A 17,005-nucleotide genomic window follows, 5' to 3' on the forward strand; every position below is an offset into this window, starting at 1 on the left:
GGCCAATAGGCCTGGTATGAAGATGCCAAATAATTTTCCCAAGTTTTTATATATACCGCGAAGAATTTCGTACTTGCTTTATAGTAAAAGTAACTTTATCACTAACTTTGTTTCAAAATTTGATTTTATGGAATCGCTACCGCCATACAGGTATGGTATATTGGAAAGTACAAACTCATATTGTTTTGAAAAATTGTTTTAGACTTTTAGCTTAGTTTTACTACAAATGATTCAGTAAAAATCATCTGATAATAAATGCAGGTTGTTTTGAACAGACTACTCAGGAAAGAATACATATTCGAATATATAAGAAATGTTACCGTTATGAAGATGTATTGAATATCAGCAGTATCTTATTTCGACGATGGTTTTCAACTGTGATGGTTAGGCTTTATCGATAGGTATTGCATTGACGAAGCGTGGGAAGGCAGAGAAGAATATACTTACTTATCAACATTGCAATATTCAGCAAAATGGAGAGCGGGTTTGGATATTACAACACAACAGTGACCAATAATTATACAACAATGGATCCAGAACTGGCACATAATCTATCGTAATTAATGTTACTTTATTCACCGTAAAGTTTACCTGGTTCCAGTTTAGGGAAATGATGCGATTTGACTTGAAATTGAAACATAAACAGTACTTCTGATTAAAATTTGGTGTATCATTCTGTCTCAGTCACATGAACTATTTTTTGGTATTACGTCATTAAAAAACTATCGTTTGATTGAAAATGCGTATATAAAATTATTGCCTCCTCTGTCTTCCCGAGCAGACATATACCAAATTTCTGACTTTCATCAAAGTCTCTGAAAGGCAATATTCGTACTTCTAAACAATATTCATGCACTAAGCGAAGATATTCTCGCTTGCTTTTAATCGTGAATATATAAATAGAAATAGCTCAATGATTTTTTGCTTATTTTCTTTATGCAAAATTATGTGAATGACCTTGAAACGTTTGTAATATTAGAGAATATTATTTTTACCAACAGTAAGTTAGATTTCATATCGATTTGTTGAAAAACACTACTATTAATATTGATGTTCATTTCTATGATAAAAACTGTTTTGACCCAAAATTTTGGGGGTATAATACGTCGAGTTTAATTCAAATTTACAATATAATAATCATATATCCAAACGAGAAAACTAAAAATCTCTATTTTAGAATGTTTTCATATTCCGAAGCGTTGGCAATGAATATAATTATCGGTGTATTATGTGTCGTCGGAATAGCAAGCAATGCTATAACCTTCGCCGTTATTGCAAGTTCACCCCGTCTTAACAAGTAAGTAGACTTTTCCATATATTCAATGGGCTTTATTATTAAATGTTTCTTTGACCTAAACAAATACTCCATATACTTTACCATTGCAATATTTCTGATGCTTTTTATGAGTATTTTCGCGAGTCGAGTTTTTTAATCGATTAGTAAATTCCTAATTCACAAACAAGAATAACAAAAAATCGATACTTGTTTTCAAATTTTCGAACGGGGATACCAATGGTAGCATCCTATATGATCATGAGTGTTTATCAATTCAAATCTTTAATCGTAAAGGTGTGAAATTATTATATCACGATAGAAAGGCCAACAGTTTCTTAATTATTTCAACAATAATTTATGTAACTTTCAAACTTATTTTTGTTTTTATGATTTTTTTTTATTTTTCAATTCGTTCAGAATGGCATTCAATATATTTTTGATGGGATTGATGGCATCTGACCTTGCATCCGCTGTAGACAGCATATTTATAATATATAGAATGACGTATGGGGCCGCTAGCTATGGTCTACCGCTCTTTATATGCAAGGTGAGTTATATCTTTATAGTGTAACTTCCTTTTTTAAGCCAAATTTGCTGTTTGTTGTGTGGCGTAAATGTATTGGTAATCTTTTTGCGGTTCCAACTGCAGCAGAGTAACCTAGTTAACTTAAGTCGATTAATTATACACCTTAATACAACCAAACATTGCCGACAGTCTGACAAACCAGCTAAAGGGTAGCAACTCCAGTGGTATGAATGAATATTGCGCCTACATGAATAAAACCCAATAATAGACATAGTCGTCTCATTTGTGTAGCTTGGTGTATGTAGTAATCTTATACATAAATATATTTACAGATTACGGTTACAGTTGACTTCACGACCACAATAGCAACAATTCATCTGGTGATGGTTTTTTGTATTTTGAGACTTCTATCGATTAAATACCCTCTGAAGATTTCCGTGTACTTAACTTCGAAAGTTGCCAAGGTAAGAGAGAAATGCTCAAATATATGGACACGAAACTCAAATAACTAAATTCGAATCGAGTCAAATGTTTATAGAGGAGTACCGAATGTCGTATGAAGATGTGCCCGTGAATTTAAAAAAAAAATTTGGGGAAAGATATTGGACTCAGAAATCTGAAAAAAAAATACGAAATAAAATTTAAAATTGATTTATTAATTGTGAAGAAAGGCCATTATTTAGCAACAAAAAGAATCAAAAATAAAGATTTATAGATTTACTACCAGCGCAATGACTGTCCTTGAATTATTGTCGTGTCCGTAATTTGAATGGCCTCCTCCATACAGAGGGATGGATAGTGGACTGTCATTTAGACATACAAACGGCTACGTGTAAGGCATTTATGTATTGTGTTCTAGATTTGTGTCATTGTTCTTTGGATAGAATCAGCGCTGGTGATGAGTGTTTTTTATTTCATAATTGTATCAATAAAGTCTGCAGTTGAGAGAAAAAGTACAGGTTTTTCATGTGCCATTGCCGATGAATGGTGAGTAATCTATTGTTTACGTTTGTTAACTACGTCATCATTTTATATATTCCACAAGATACCACATATGAACAAAATTTTGTTCTGTTACCTGGTTGTCATGTTTTATCTTCCTATTAAAAACGTGATTTTGTTAAAATTATATATATGTATATATTTATATATTATCCATTGGTTATAATTTAGGGCGTGGCAAAATAAGCGTGTGACAGAAATAAAGTAAACTTTCTCATAGAAAAAGGATTATAGAAGCACCCTCCTCCTAGATTAAAAATTTCTAGATAAAAACCCAGTATAAAATTTGGCAAATTTAAAAGATTTCGTGAGTATGTAGATTTGGAATGACAAATCAAAAACGAGGAACGATTTTAAGTACATGATGAGGTTCGTGAAATGAACATAAAATTAATTGAAAAAGAGTTCGCGTGAATAAAAATTAAGAAACATTGACGCACGCTAACAAAATGCAATCTGTGCAAACAATACAATCTAACTCCCAAGGAAAATACAAGTTTCGTCCAAGATTTATTTTACCGTTGCTGCTTTTACAGGGCGTCTCTTGCAGAACTGTACAGATCAATTGCTTTCCCATTTGTTGTCTACATTCCAATGATAGTAATCATTTTATGTACAATAATCATCATCATAACCTTGCTAAAGAGACCACGAATACGAAAAAGTAGAAGTAAGTTTTATCTGATATCACGCATGATCGAACAAAAAGCATATATCAATTTTTGAGCAAATATTATTAGATTTGCGAGATTGAGAAAAAAAAATAACAGACGTACAATATTGCAACAGACGAGGAGCCGCGAATAAACTATAAAGTTAACGATTCAGCGACACCTAAATTTCTTTATACAGCAGCAGATGACGTCAAATAAACAGTATTTAAACCAGACGGGAATAAAATGTTTGAATTGTCAGCGTCATGCTCGAGTCGGCGCAGTTGGTTCTCGTACATTTGAACCCACGACAATTGCACCTGCATACTATTGCACCTATGGAAATTTTTTTGTTTTACGGATATTTGAACCCATACTAACCCTAACCCATAGGTTTTAGCACCCGCATATAGATTGAACCCCCTGATATACAAATGGGTTCAAATGTACGCTCACCGGCGCAGTTACAACTGTCGTGCTTCTGACATGACGCAACCGTGCGGAGATAAATTAAGGGGAATACCCAGCAACCACAATATGGGAATCCTTACATTCAAATGACTATTACATAAAAATAGCTTTTTAAAACTTTATATCCGACTGAACTAATTCGATTCAGAATGCTAACACCCATTATTGCCATTGAACAGCCTGTTCGTTTCTGTATACGGCAAGGATGTGTCAACTATCTATTCGGGGTGTGGCTCAGTATTAGTGCGATTGCGAATGACTGAATCGCCTCATATGTACATTTGAAATCTTAGCGAAAATGACGTTTCATTGATACTAAAACAATTGGAACAATCTCAATATTTTTTCAAACTTAGTTGGACGTCACTCTTCTCATTCAACGTCAAAATCCAACATGTCGAACGAGAAAGTTGCAACTCTGCAAGTTTCTTTGATTTTATTGTCTTTTTTCTTTGGATACGGTCCTTTCCTAGGTAAGTTCTTGCACTTGAAAATGACGTAAAAATAAAAATATTACTGTACCTAAGGTATTATAACTATGCCTTTCAAAATGTTTAAAACTGAGCAGTTTTTTTTTTTTTTTTGATGTTTTCGTCAAGACTCGATGGCTGTTTTTTTTTTTAAATAGATTAACCACTCCTGACTGGGTTTGATTTTTTTTTTGCTCGATCAACTGAACAGTGCATAGATCCGAAATTTTACCATTATACAGCAAAATAATTAATTTATTATTATCAAAAATAAAGTCAACTCTATGACATAATTGGTTGATTATTGTTTTGTTTACTTACATATCTTACCCACTTCAAACCCGTTAGCATTTAAATCGTAATTTAAAATTGAACCATAGTTTACCAGACGCGTCACATTCACAGGATACAGTTGGATTGTTCTAAAAAAGATGGCCGCTGGTTCAAAGTTTTCCAGTCGCGAAAACTGGCTTCTTGCGGTTTGGACATTTGTTGCACTTCGGATAAGCGAATGCGTGAATCCTTTGTTTTACAATTTATCTTCCAGGTAGGATTAATTTTACTTGAAAATAATTCCGTTTATACTCTATCTTTTTAATACATTTAACCTGGTAATTTCATAAGTTCCTTAATTTATTTTGGATATATGTAATAGACCATCATTATTCGAATGTCTTTTTTTCTGAAATATCAAGTCAACAACGTTCAAACGCGACCCGATTTTTATTACGTACCGATTGATTAGTACGTATCCTTTGTAAAGAAAGAGAAGATTAAAAAGACAATTAAGGATGAATGGATAATTAAGTAGTCAGGCATTGTATTCTCATTTCTATATAATGTATTGCATTCGAACAAATAACATGCATTGCACTAAAAAAATATTATCACAAATGCGTTATTTACGATTTCTAATGTCGATGTAAATATTCTATCAGCAAATTAAGAAGGGCTACAAAACAGTTCCTCCGACGTGGTTTTACGAAACGGACAGCCACAGCATCACCTTCGATCAAAACAATATCTGAAAGACGATGACACACACACAAACTGCTGTGATATAAGAATGGATAGAGTGACACGGATCGCATGATGTAGAATATACATTTGGAAGAAGGATATAAAAAAAACATGTGTATTTCTTTTTCTTCGAATAATCTTTTCAACTGTGAAAAATTAGTCTATGAGCGGCGCAAGTTTATTATGAAATAAAACGCGTGAAAACAAATTTATAGTCTGATTTTTTTAACTGTGATTTTGATAGATGGAGTGCAATATTACTTGCAATTCAATTGACTGTTTGTTTAAACCAGTGCTTTTCAAACGAGTATACGGTATACCCAAGTGTATACCAAACCATAAGGAGGGTATATATACAAATACAACTGATAAACGGTATACGAAGGGTGTACAGCCTAAGTCAGGGATTCTAAACTATAATATATTAAATTATAAAATAATCAGTTTGAGACAACAATGCAAACACGGCGCACATTAAATATAAAATGTCATTTACGCAAAGTACTGACTTAAGTAGATCACGGTGGTCCAAGGTTGTCGGTCTCGCGGGCCACACTATTATTTATGTATAGTTCGAGGGCCACAATAGTGCTAGGAAGAGGTAAACAGTGGAATATGAAATAAACGCTTTTATTGTCTAAACACATTGATCATTATTTGAAGGCAAAAACATGCAAAAATCACCAAAAAAAAAAACTTACTAAAATGTCCAAAAACTTACTATATCTCAATTTAATGTAAGATTTCAAACACCTTCATAACAAGGAAAGTGTCATGAGGAGAAAATGACGTTTTAGATTGTCACCGACACAACTTGCGGACATAGTAAGCAAGCGCTGTGGTATTTTCCCTCCCATATCCAGTCAAAAATCTGTTTGAATTCGTCAGCTTTCTTTTCAAAATAATGTTTACAAAATAACTTACAAATAACTGCAGATTGATTGATTACCGAATTTTACCAAATTTGAGATACAGGGGGGTAGTTACTAAATTTTCTGACATATAGGCAGCATTTTTTGTACTACTGCTTCGGCTGGTTGAAAAAAACACCCGGCAGGAATTATATCGTTCGGCCATTACATCAATAGTTAGTTATCATGCATAGCCAACCTAGGCGAATACATTCCTATTTTATTAGCATATATTCCCGACCAAAAAAATAAAAAGCCAGTAAATAACTTAGACTAGCCAAACACATTATTCAACTTCGTTGGCTGCGTCAGCTAGCCATGACACTAGTTAATTCAGTGACATTGGTGATGTAACAATATGTCAAAAGATTTTTATGACGGAACAACATCAAATGCGATTTTTTGTTCACCCTCGCGCAAATGCGACGCGGGCCACAGATAATGAAGCGGCGGGCCACATGTGGCCCGCGGGCCTGGGTTTGGACCACCCTGATATAGATAATGCAGGCCCGTGTCTGAGTGGTTCCATTACATTTGAACATGTAATTTGAACCCACCACGATTGCACCTACATACATACATAGCGCGCCTATGAAAATCCCCATACTAACCCTAACCCATAGATTTTAGCACCCGCATATAAATTGAACCCGCGGATATACGGGTGCAAATGTATGGGTTCAAATGTACGTGGGTTCAAATGTGGTGTCACCGTCTGGGATGATGATTTCGTTGAACATTATTCCCGTTGACTCTAGGGCCGTCAGTCAAATTTATACTGTTTCCAACTTACAGACAGTAGTCCATTAGATCCCATGGTGATATTACAGTATCGTTGGTTTCAGTTTTTTCTACAATTTGTATTAAAAATGTAATGTTTATTTATTAATTAAATGAACATTGGTGCTTGTGAGGTATACAAAGTTCTTGAAAATTGTAAAAGATATACCACGGTAAAACAAGTTGGAGAACACTGGTTTAAACAGTTGTTGCAGTCCAGCGGTAATTGTTGCAGCGCGTTTAAAATCAGACATCAATAATTGCTGTGCTGTAGTGTGTTGTTGCTTTACTCACTTCACTACTGACTGGATAACTGCTAGCGTCAGCGATTCGCTACCTTTTTTTCCTATTTGGATAGCTACATTTACCTGTGTTTTATTTCACTTCAGATATTGGTTGAATAAAGCCTAAAATTAAGGTACTCTTTATCTAATTCAGGGGTTCTCAAAGTTTTGGTGTTGCGGAGCCCTTGAAAGGTTGAATATTATTCGCGGAGCCCCAAAATGAATGTAAAAATTGTTACTTTCAGTTTAATATTTCTGAGCAAGTTAAAAGTACTTTAATTATTTTAAATGCTTAAGCTGGCCTATTGTGTGCGAAGTCATAATTGTTCTATTTCTCTATTTAATTAGAAAGATTTTAAAATAAACAATCCATACTTAAAATTATTTTTAACCCCCTATAGGCAGATCTTGTTCAAATTTTGGGTTAATTTTATTTTTGAGATTTAGGTGAATGTAAGTTATTGCGTTGTAATAACAGTTTTTGTTAGAAAACTGATCGAGTTTTTTCCAATTTCTTCATTTGATTGGAAAGATGTTGAAAGTAACAATCCGTACCCACTATATTTTTTGATCCCCAGAGCGGATCTTGTTCAAATTTTGGGTAAGTTTAACAATTTTCCGAAATTTAGGTTATTACGTTGTATTAAAAGTACTTTGTTAGAATACTGATCGAGTTTTTTCCCACTTTCTTAAATTTGACTGAAAAGATATAATACCATTATTACGTTGTATTAAAAGTATTTCGTAAAAAAACTGATCTAGATTTTTTCCAATTTCCCTTATCTTATATTCATTATTTATATACTGTATATTTATTTACTGTAGGTAAATAGATTTATGAAAATAAGTGCACTATAGAAACTGCGCCACTTCTTTTGCATACGATGGTCCGTTCAGATATCCTGCTTAATACCTTGTATATACTTAGAAATACAGTTAATAAAAATGCGCTTCGAATGAAGCTAAAATTATTTCAACTAAAAAACAAGTTCCTGCAACCATGCAACTTTACCACAATTTTTCATACTCGATCATTAATAACGTGATATATCGAGAACCAGAAAACGTCAAACTATCGATGAAAAACAAGATACTGCAATTGGTGAGAACAGAAAATCGGCAAATAAGTATATATTGCTTCTCATCACCGGGATCTCATTAAAATGATTCGTAATTGGCCGAAGCAGGGGCCTTTGCAATCATATAATACATACTATAACATTAAAGTGTCACATACACGATAAAATACTATCATTTTTGAAGTGACTTGTTTCCGGTAGTTTCCATACTGAAAGTCGAACCATGCGTCATATTCCAAAACGTCGATCAATATTAAAAAAAAATTTCCGGTCGTTAAGCGAGTCCGGATACAGCTCTCACATCTTCATAAGTACGTGTTGACTGACAATTTTATGTTTATGCACAGGCTTATGCCAATCTAATGAAGCATTTAATCGAACGATGATTCTTTTAGCTCTGAGTAGTTACTTTGCCGTAGAAGAATCATCTTTAGCGACTCGCAACCATGGTGAAATATCCTCTCCTACAAACACACAGAGCGATGGCGAACTTAAGAAAGTTGCCGATCCTTCGAAGTCGAGAATAAGCAACGAAAGGACTCCTTTAAAAATATCCGTGCCAAAACATACGAGTGTAAATTCTGAAGAACAAAAATTACAGTCGAACGAAAATATAACAAAAGTTGAAGATGCACAAGGTTTGTGGCAAAGAATGCGCGGGTTGGGCTGGTACCTGGTAGGCCATAATTATTATTAATATTATTTTTTATGGTTCCAACAAAGTGGAATTTTCAATAATTAAATAATAAGGCCATAATTAATGGTGTTTCCGTTTTTATTTCATAAACGGGATCAAGGTAAAGAACACCATTTACTTATTGTATGATCATTTTAAAACGCAAGTTACTATAGTAGATAGAGACAGAAATGCAGATTATTAATGTCTCAAGGGGCTGCTGAATAACTCCCGTTTAAGTGTGACTAATTTTGGACACACTTTTCAAGTTTTACCGAGGTTTCCGTAGACAATGAACTTCACACAAATGTTTACTTCTGAATTACATTATCACAGGAGCAATGCCAGTGAAAAGGCCAATGCAAGCGGCCAGTCTTCCACAGTTGATAATAGGAAGAATTGGCAAGATGTTTCAACGATAATCCGACTAGTAACACGAACATTTAAATGCACTATACCATTTTTTATACAAGTTTTCCCTTGCCTGTGAAGTGTGGGGAGTACCAAGAGTGATCATGACATGCTTAAGAGTTATAAGTGGGTTTTTGTTTGTGATATATATGTCATTTGATGGCGGTTCTGCCGTTGACATTATATTTGAATTACTTTGAATCAACACGTTCAGGGAAACGTCAAGACGGTAAAACTAAATGTGTCGAAATTTGGTTGACAAGCAAGAACTTGAATCGAAGAAAGTCTTGAAGTTAATTCATCACAGTGAATTTTGTTACGATATGTAGAAATTTTTTCAACCACAAAGTGGTGTACACATCGATGACTTTTTGTTGACTACCTGCGATTAAGCCTATAGAATACATAAATAAGAAAGACATATAAATGAGTGTTTTGCTAATGCGAGCTCATATCTCCAGTTCAAACTACAAAAGTCTCAATAACCTAACCTGTTTAATATTCAACCAGTTTTTGAAAAAATATCTTAATTTAAATCTTTTTTCGATGTGTTGTTATTGAAAAAAACTGGTACCTGATTGCACATGCTAGTTAGGACTGCATTCTAAATAATAATCCAATGAGCAAGCCCAATGCCAGACAAATCATGGCCTTCCGTCAACTCCGTCTCTATTTCAAATGTCCGCATCACTTCAGTAATACGCTTTTTAGCTTTGGAAACAACTTGCATGCATTTTCTGTTGTGATTTTTTGTACGTCTTCCACTGAAATACCTTTTATTTTCGCAATCCACTCGCATGATACTGTAATATTACTCGGTTCATTTCTGACCTGTGCGTAATAAAAAGTTTTGTATGAAATATAAATAAATAAAACATATATAAGCATTGTATAGTCATTGATGAAGCTAGTTGTTGACATATATGTACGGCTCAGATCTCAGATTAAAAAAATTGTTAGACAAAGTGCCCATATAGCAGAGTTGATGATATATTTTGTAAAAAAACAAAATGGACAAAAATGAAAGACAAAAGAAAATAGATGATCTACCTGCTTTTCTGGTCCTAAAGCTGGTGAATCAGTTTCAAGTAAAATATTGTCCATTGGAATTCGTTTGACAATGTTTTGTTTCTGAAAACAATGCAAATTTTGTGAAGCATCAAAGACAAAATGTTTAAATAATCAAGATAAAAGTACTTAACATGATTTGTGGCTTGTTTGTATCATTTTGACAATGGTGAATAAATTTTCAACAATTTCAGTTGATTACGGTACCTGTTCACTCCTCACAATACAGGGTGGTATAGAAAAATAATAACCGGCTTGAACTCCTTCCATTGCAGAAGCTGCATTCCCGCTGTATGCATGCAACACAACTTTTGTTGCACCACATTCCTTTAATGCTTTTATTGTCGGCCTACCTGCTGACCGTGAATGTACATTTCTAAAAAAATATCGTATTGAATAAAAGTGTTCATAAAATAAAAGTAACAAAATATTGCATCTGTTCTCAAGTAAACCGCCTTGCCTGCTACTAGGATAGGATTTACAGGATAGGATTTACATATTTATCCCGGGGGAGAGGAAAGCCGATAAGACGGCTTATCCATATGGCGAACCACGGCCTCTCGTCCGGTTACCATTCCAAGTCGGGTATGGGATTAGTTATATTGTTTGTTTTCGGAAGCATGGACTTGGTGGTGGAGGAAGCCGTAACCGACCAGCGGTTACGTGAACCACCCAACGACGGCGAGGAGTCCAGCAATCCTCTCGCACATAACCATCCCTGCATGGGATTCGAACCTGCGAACCCACGCGGAGTAATTAGAGGTGCGGTGGCGAGCGTATTCCTAACGCTTAGCCCGTTGAGCCACACCGCCGCGCCACTAGGAAGACTCATTTTTCATTTTAAACCATATCGATCTCAATAATAAAAATACTCACAATGGAAGATCATACTTCTGAGCCAGAGCGGCCTGTAATAGAAATGAGTTCAGATTACAACTGAAATAGTAGAAAATGTATTATTAACATTCAACAACAATTTAGTCAATTCAGTGAAAAATTAAAATGACAGATAAGATAATGGTGCTGACAAAGCGTACCTGGAGACGAAAAACTTCTCTTTGTTTCTCTTTACTATCGTTTTCTTTGGTATAAAAAGGTGTGAAATCAAGTCCAACTTCTCCTATTCCAACAATTTTATTGTAATGTGAATCAATAAATGGAATTGCATCCTTCAAATCATCTGGCATCACACTTCTTTCTGTGAGTTCGGAATCCCTCTTTATACAAAAATATATCAGTTTGGTGACAAGGATATACACAGCAGAATCCAAACGCTATTTTGATTCCTAAATGTTTACTTAAGAAGTCGATGTCACACATTTCCACTATTTTTTTATCTCATATATCACAAGTTAATAATATTAGAAAAATTTATTATATTTTTTATAGATTATAAATAATAATTTATAAATAATTATAAATTTATTAATACCCTCAATCAATTCCAAATTCCACAACAGAATAATTGTTTCCACATTATGTTTGCAGCAAATATGAATAGAATTGAATAGTTTGCAGACAGTATGAATACCATATTACTATGTCAAAATCATCCCTATCATGTCAAGTAAAACTTTAAATCATTGATTGAAATATACAATATAATATAGGAACATATGCGAAATTTCAAGCTCAAATAAGATGCATAATTGCAGTAACGCTTGAAAGCCGAAAGTATTTGATCTCCTGATTTTTAGACATGACTAGCTGGGCCATTCATTTCCAACATTCGAATGGGTGGCCATGTATCTGCATACTAAACATAAGTGGTTATGCATACCTGAACTGGATGGATTCCAAGGCAAGGAAACAAAAAGTCTGAATACTGTTTACAAATATCCAATGTCCTTTCAAATTCTGTAAAAAATTCAGGAACAACAATGATTGCTTTGATGTTTGCTTCCTTCCCTCGCTTCACAACAATATCTAGATCATCAGCAAACTCAGGTGCAGCAAGATGACAATGGCAGTCAACATAACCCATCTCCTCTTGCATTATTTATGCCTAATTGCCTCACCATGTATCTAGTACGGTACGGTAGGTACTGTAGTACGGTGCAGTAGTTGCAAAATCAAAATCAAGGACCTTTAAAAAAGAGAAAGGAGCTGTAGCTCAAACAGTTAACAGTCAGTCATTTCAATTAGTAAGCAGTTGAGGGAAAATATAGTTGACTCTTAACTAAATTTAAAAATCAGCAAAACTTGATCCTTTCTCAAAATATGTTTCAATGTACATTGTCCCATCGCTGGAGCTGTCGGGGAACAAAAGTTTCAAAATGCTTTTAGAAACAAATCGCGAGAGATATCGAGTCTATTTCCGGGGAATACCCTGACATGTGTTGATGAAATTTTGAGTAGCCACTAAGTGGCGATGCTGGTCAGTAATTCATCTGCATTCAACTCTCACTCATCGCACTGTTTAATAGGGAAATTGTGTTGAATAATGTTTTATAAGGATTTAATTTGGTATTCAAATTTATAAGATGTTTCATACAGCTATTTCCCTATTTAGATACACACACAACCACGACCTAGAATCCCCGAATTTGCTGCATTCAAGTATTTAAAATCAGCTTCATTTATGTACATGATATGTGGGGTAGATTCTGATGATCTCTCAATTACCATAATTGGACGGTAGAAGTTAGAAGTATATTACGTTTAATTTATCTACCTAATTTTTGTTATTATTCCGTGTAAGTTGTCCACTTTCACGTTTTTCAACTTTATTTTAAGTTATGCCAGTATGCTCATGTCCGCCTTCCAGGTATCACTGCATTTTGTTTGTCTGTCTACTTTTTGTGCTGTTATGGTTTTATGTCAGAGTACCGAAATAAATAAATAATTCATCAATTTTCTGGGAACATTTAAACCAGTGGGGATTGACAAAAAAAAGTTTGACATGATTTGTAGTCTAATTATGTTTAGCATGCTGGCTGATTTTATTTATATAAATGCAAAATTGGTAAAGACAGAAAGACGATCGAAGTTTAATAGCTTTTTTGCCACTATAAAAGAGAGTATTAAAATATTGGTTCTGAAAAGGGAAAGATAGGCAAACATTGAAAAATGAGAATTCGTGGTATTGTCTATTACGATTGTATTAAAATCGGTATATATTTTTATATATGAAACCTAATAAAATCCAGTCCAGCTGGTAGTTGTTAGTCTTAAGTGGATATTTCGGGTCTCATGTAGTTTCCTACCTAACATACTTCTAGCGGGCGTAGCACAACAATTTTTTCATGTGTCAATCCTAACCCCCACCTGACTATGCCATCCAAATATTACGTCTCTACGACGTCACAGTGACGTAATAGAGACCTTCAAACTATACCAACTGTCATCCAAGACGCGCACGTCTGCGCACCCGAAATCGAACGGCTATTTCTCTCGTTTTTACGTGGCGACGATTCCAATATGAGAGAGATCGCTGACGTTAGTAAGTTCTTTATCGTCGGCGCAGATGCCATTTCAGACGATAGTACGTATATTTAACAAGCTCTATGACGTGATTGTGATGTCGTAGTGACGTAATTTTTGGATGGCATAGTCTGGTGGGGGTTAGGATTGACATGTCAAAATTGTGATGCTACGCCCACTAGAAGTATGTTAGGTAAGAAACTACACGAGACCCGATATTTCTCCTTTTACCTGCTTATTGATAGAGTTTATAGATCTATATTTTAACCCTTTTTCACAGTGCCTAATTCTTTGAAAAATAACTCGTGAAATATCAAGATTATATCTAAATGCCGAAATGGGTTTTTGAATTTTCTTCTTGCAGAGTATTTATCATTACTGAATATTGATATTAAATTAAGAGCTTCGACAGTGAATATTTTACCGGAATATAAGAGGGATACACTGGTAATAACTAAAAGGTCATTACTGCATGCAAATAATATGTTTTATCATGTAAGTATGGGATTGATTTTTCTATATTTTTATTTGTTCATAAAATTGGAAATAAAGAAACAATATTCATGTCTGTATATTAATGGTTCAAAAACAGTGAAAGTGTGTCCCGATTTATCAATATTTTATTTTCTACAAGAAGTTGTATTACAAAATGGAAAAGATATTCAGTAATAAAATCTGATTATGTTCAATACAGTTTAATTCCAATCTTTTGTCTCTAACTTGGACCAAAATGATACATAACACAGAAACTTTATTACAGATTTCCTTGGAGCATGAAATACTTCTTCACCCAAGATATTTTGGACCGAATTTGCTGCAAACAGTCAAGCAAAAGCTGTTTGCAGAAGTTGAAGGAACCTGTACTGGAAAGTATGTCACCCATGGATGTTCAAAATGAACAAAATATCCGACTTGATATGAAATTAAATATATTATGTTCTTGATTTTAGGAATAACTTAAAATAGTTACATTCTAAAAACTATTATTTTAAACAGATGAAATCTCACAATATGATCAAAAAAGAACTTGATTGGATTCCTAATCCTATAAACGATAACCTATAGATTCAACCAAGCCATGTTTATATCAATTTACCTACATTTGCAAATTACCGCATTCAGTCTTTTTAATCAGTAATCACTAATCAGTAATCCCATGAACTGAATTGATGAATCCCAATAATTAATTTTTCCTTACTGGGTAGAAAAAAAACTCCAGTTTCGATTTTATTAGATTTTGTGCATTTTGAACTGATTTTATTATTAGGAATCGTTTTGCTGGTCCAGACAATGTACAATACATATTACAATACATATTTCAAATTGTATTTTAGGCATGGGTTTGTAATAGCGGTTACTACAATTGATAATATTGGTGATGGAAAAATACAACCCGGAAGAGGTTTTGTTCTATATCCGATAAAATACAAAGCAATTGTGTTCCGACCTTTCAAGGGTGAAGTCGTAGATGCCGTAGTGACACAAGTCAATAAAGTTGGACTTTTTACAGAAATTGGACCTATGTCATGTTTTATATCTAGACATGTATGTATGAAACCATTTTTTTTTTTGACTCTATATGGCCATTCATTAAGCTTTGTAAGTGTACATCATGATTCATGACATCAAAAAACACAAATGTTTTTTTTTCGGCATGCTGATTCCATAAGGCTATCTTGTCGCTAGTGGCATTCGTCACACTTCACTCAGTAAGATTATTTTCTGCATCCCTTTAATGTGTTGATGCAGCGCTCCTTATATTAATAGCCATGAGCTCCTGCTCTATAATAAAGTGTCATGTTGCAGTTTTAAAATGAATTAATTTTTTCATCAGTCAATTCCATCAGATATGAAGTTTGATCCAGAATCTCATCCTCCGTGTTATAAAACAGAAGATGAAGATGTTGTTATACAGCAAGATGATGAAATTCGATTAAAAATCGTTGGTACAAGAGTTGATGCAAATGATATTGTAAGTTAAACAATTTAAGGGTTTCATTCCAGTGTTGGATAAAAGATAATTAGGCTTTTGTCAAGTCAGCACGTGTATCCTTGTCGCAAAATTTTAGTTATGAAATATTTATCAAACGTAAGTTAAGTTCATATACTGTGCATTCGCACACAAGTACATTAATTAAAGATAATATGTTTTATCATTTCTCGATACATACTACTTTACAAGTCTTCACCAACACCCAGCGATGTGATTAGCCCAGTGGGGTTTCAAAGACTCAATTTTTGGTCCAAGATTATTGTTGAATTATATAATGGTATACAACTCAGATTTTTAAAAAATAATGTAAGAAATATTCATTTTCCAGTTTGCCATTGGTTCACTTATGGATGATTTCTTAGGACTGGTCAGTTAGTATTTTAACAAAGGTCTCAAACTTTGGAAAATGAAACTTGCGTCGACGGTTCTCCATGAAAAGAACTCACTAGAGATTGGATGAACTGCATTGCATCTTGGGGGACAGCATAACTTGCTATTGAACCATATTACTGGTTTTCTCTACGATTGACTCAATAAAATTTAAGACTTTTTCTTTGTCTTGAATAAATTTTTGCAAATATTTGTTTAGTAGTATTCAAGGATATAATTTCTTTGATGTAGTTGATGATATGTGTTGTACGGCAGGTCAGGTCACAGAAATTACCTATAGTTTCTTGTCGAATCATGATAAATGCTGTATGGTTTAGCCCAGTGGTTCTCGAACTTTTTTGTGATCTGACGCCCCCCTGAAAAATCTGCTCAAGTTGCGAGTGAATAAAGGTGATAAACATGATACTTTCCTCAATAAAATACCTTTTCTGCCATGAGTTTATTTAAACGAACAAACAAAATATAACTAAAGTGGGTGAAATCACATTTAATGGGGTGGATGAGTCTTTTTACAAATGTCAATGGAACTTTGGGGTGAAGAGCCACACGTGTTTTTGTTTGATCTTTTCATT

General features: G+C 34.0%; 4 protein-coding genes across 5 annotated transcripts; 3 read left to right on the forward strand and 1 right to left on the reverse strand.

Moving 5' to 3' along the window:
• Positions 1-457: 457 nt before the first annotated feature.
• On the forward strand, positions 458-5,615 carry LOC120336877 (somatostatin receptor type 2-like). The gene is made up of 9 exons (XM_039404646.2): positions 458-556; positions 1,178-1,297; positions 1,694-1,823; positions 2,135-2,266; positions 2,662-2,789; positions 3,341-3,474; positions 4,285-4,401; positions 4,804-4,945; positions 5,337-5,615. Exons 1-9 carry the CDS (start codon positions 474-476, stop codon positions 5,434-5,436), a joined length of 1,086 nt encoding a protein of 361 aa, XP_039260580.2. The 5' UTR covers positions 458-473; the 3' UTR covers positions 5,437-5,615.
• A 3,216-nt stretch (positions 5,616-8,831) lies between these two features.
• On the forward strand, positions 8,832-10,446 carry LOC120335676 (uncharacterized). 2 transcript variants are annotated; one of them, XM_078110116.1, is made up of 2 exons: positions 8,832-9,148; positions 9,485-10,446. In XM_078110116.1, exons 1-2 carry the CDS (start codon positions 8,855-8,857, stop codon positions 9,497-9,499), a joined length of 309 nt encoding a protein of 102 aa, XP_077966242.1. In that variant the 5' UTR covers positions 8,832-8,854; the 3' UTR covers positions 9,500-10,446. The 2 variants fall into 2 exon arrangements, with proteins under 2 accessions (XP_077966242.1, XP_039259181.2); XM_039403247.2 differs by having other exon boundaries at positions 8,832-9,110.
• LOC120335675 (putative deoxyribonuclease TATDN3) lies at positions 10,247-12,842 on the reverse strand. Its single transcript, XM_039403246.2, has 6 exons — positions 12,408-12,842; positions 11,665-11,844; positions 11,504-11,535; positions 10,835-11,003; positions 10,610-10,690; positions 10,247-10,390 (listed from the first exon to the last, which is right to left on the reverse strand). Exons 1-6 carry the CDS (start codon positions 12,621-12,623, stop codon positions 10,247-10,249), a joined length of 822 nt encoding a protein of 273 aa, XP_039259180.2. The 5' UTR covers positions 12,624-12,842.
• A 1,551-nt stretch (positions 12,843-14,393) lies between these two features.
• LOC120336187 (DNA-directed RNA polymerase II subunit RPB7) lies at positions 14,394-16,637 on the forward strand. Its single transcript, XM_039403801.2, has 5 exons — positions 14,394-14,545; positions 14,811-14,920; positions 15,385-15,595; positions 15,885-16,022; positions 16,372-16,637. The coding sequence occupies exons 1-5, from the start codon at positions 14,534-14,536 to the stop codon at positions 16,417-16,419; spliced, it is 519 nt and encodes a 172-aa protein (XP_039259735.1). The 5' UTR covers positions 14,394-14,533; the 3' UTR covers positions 16,420-16,637.
• Positions 16,638-17,005: the final 368 nt, after the last annotated feature.

Source organism: Styela clava, chromosome 2 (genome assembly GCF_964204865.1).
Source record: "Styela clava chromosome 2, kaStyClav1.hap1.2, whole genome shotgun sequence".
NCBI classification, from domain to species: Eukaryota; Metazoa; Chordata; class Ascidiacea; order Stolidobranchia; family Styelidae; genus Styela; species Styela clava.

What these genes read in the sequence shown, in the direction of transcription:
- LOC120336187 (XM_039403801.2), top strand. An exon ending in GAAGGAACCTGTACTGGAAA is followed by an intron (nt 14,921 to 15,384) that starts GTATGTCACCCA and finishes ATTGTATTTTAG; the next exon opens with GCATGGGTTTGTAATAGCGG. An exon ending in GAGTTGATGCAAATGATATT is followed by an intron (nt 16,023 to 16,371) that starts GTAAGTTAAACA and finishes TTCATTTTCCAG; the next exon opens with TTTGCCATTGGTTCACTTAT.
- LOC120335675 (XM_039403246.2), bottom strand. Translation starts at nt 12,623, where the DNA reads ATGCAAGAGGAGATGGGTTATGTTGACTGCCATTGTCATCTTGCTGCA. An exon ending in TTGGAATCCATCCAGTTCAG is followed by an intron (nt 11,845 to 12,407) that starts GTATGCATAACC and finishes TTTTGTATAAAG; the next exon opens with AGGGATTCCGAACTCACAGA. An exon ending in GTATTGTGAGGAGTGAACAG is followed by an intron (nt 10,691 to 10,834) that starts GTACCGTAATCA and finishes CATTGTTTTCAG; the next exon opens with AAACAAAACATTGTCAAACG.
- LOC120336877 (XM_039404646.2), top strand. Translation starts at nt 474, where the DNA reads ATGGAGAGCGGGTTTGGATATTACAACACAACAGTGACCAATAATTAT. An exon ending in AGTTCACCCCGTCTTAACAA is followed by an intron (nt 1,298 to 1,693) that starts GTAAGTAGACTT and finishes CAATTCGTTCAG; the next exon opens with AATGGCATTCAATATATTTT. An exon ending in TAACTTCGAAAGTTGCCAAG is followed by an intron (nt 2,267 to 2,661) that starts GTAAGAGAGAAA and finishes ATTGTGTTCTAG; the next exon opens with ATTTGTGTCATTGTTCTTTG.
- LOC120335676 (XM_039403247.2), top strand. Translation starts at nt 8,855, where the DNA reads ATGATTCTTTTAGCTCTGAGTAGTTACTTTGCCGTAGAAGAATCATCT. An exon ending in AAAAGTTGAAGATGCACAAG is followed by an intron (nt 9,111 to 9,484) that starts GTTTGTGGCAAA and finishes ACATTATCACAG; the next exon opens with GAGCAATGCCAGTGAAAAGG.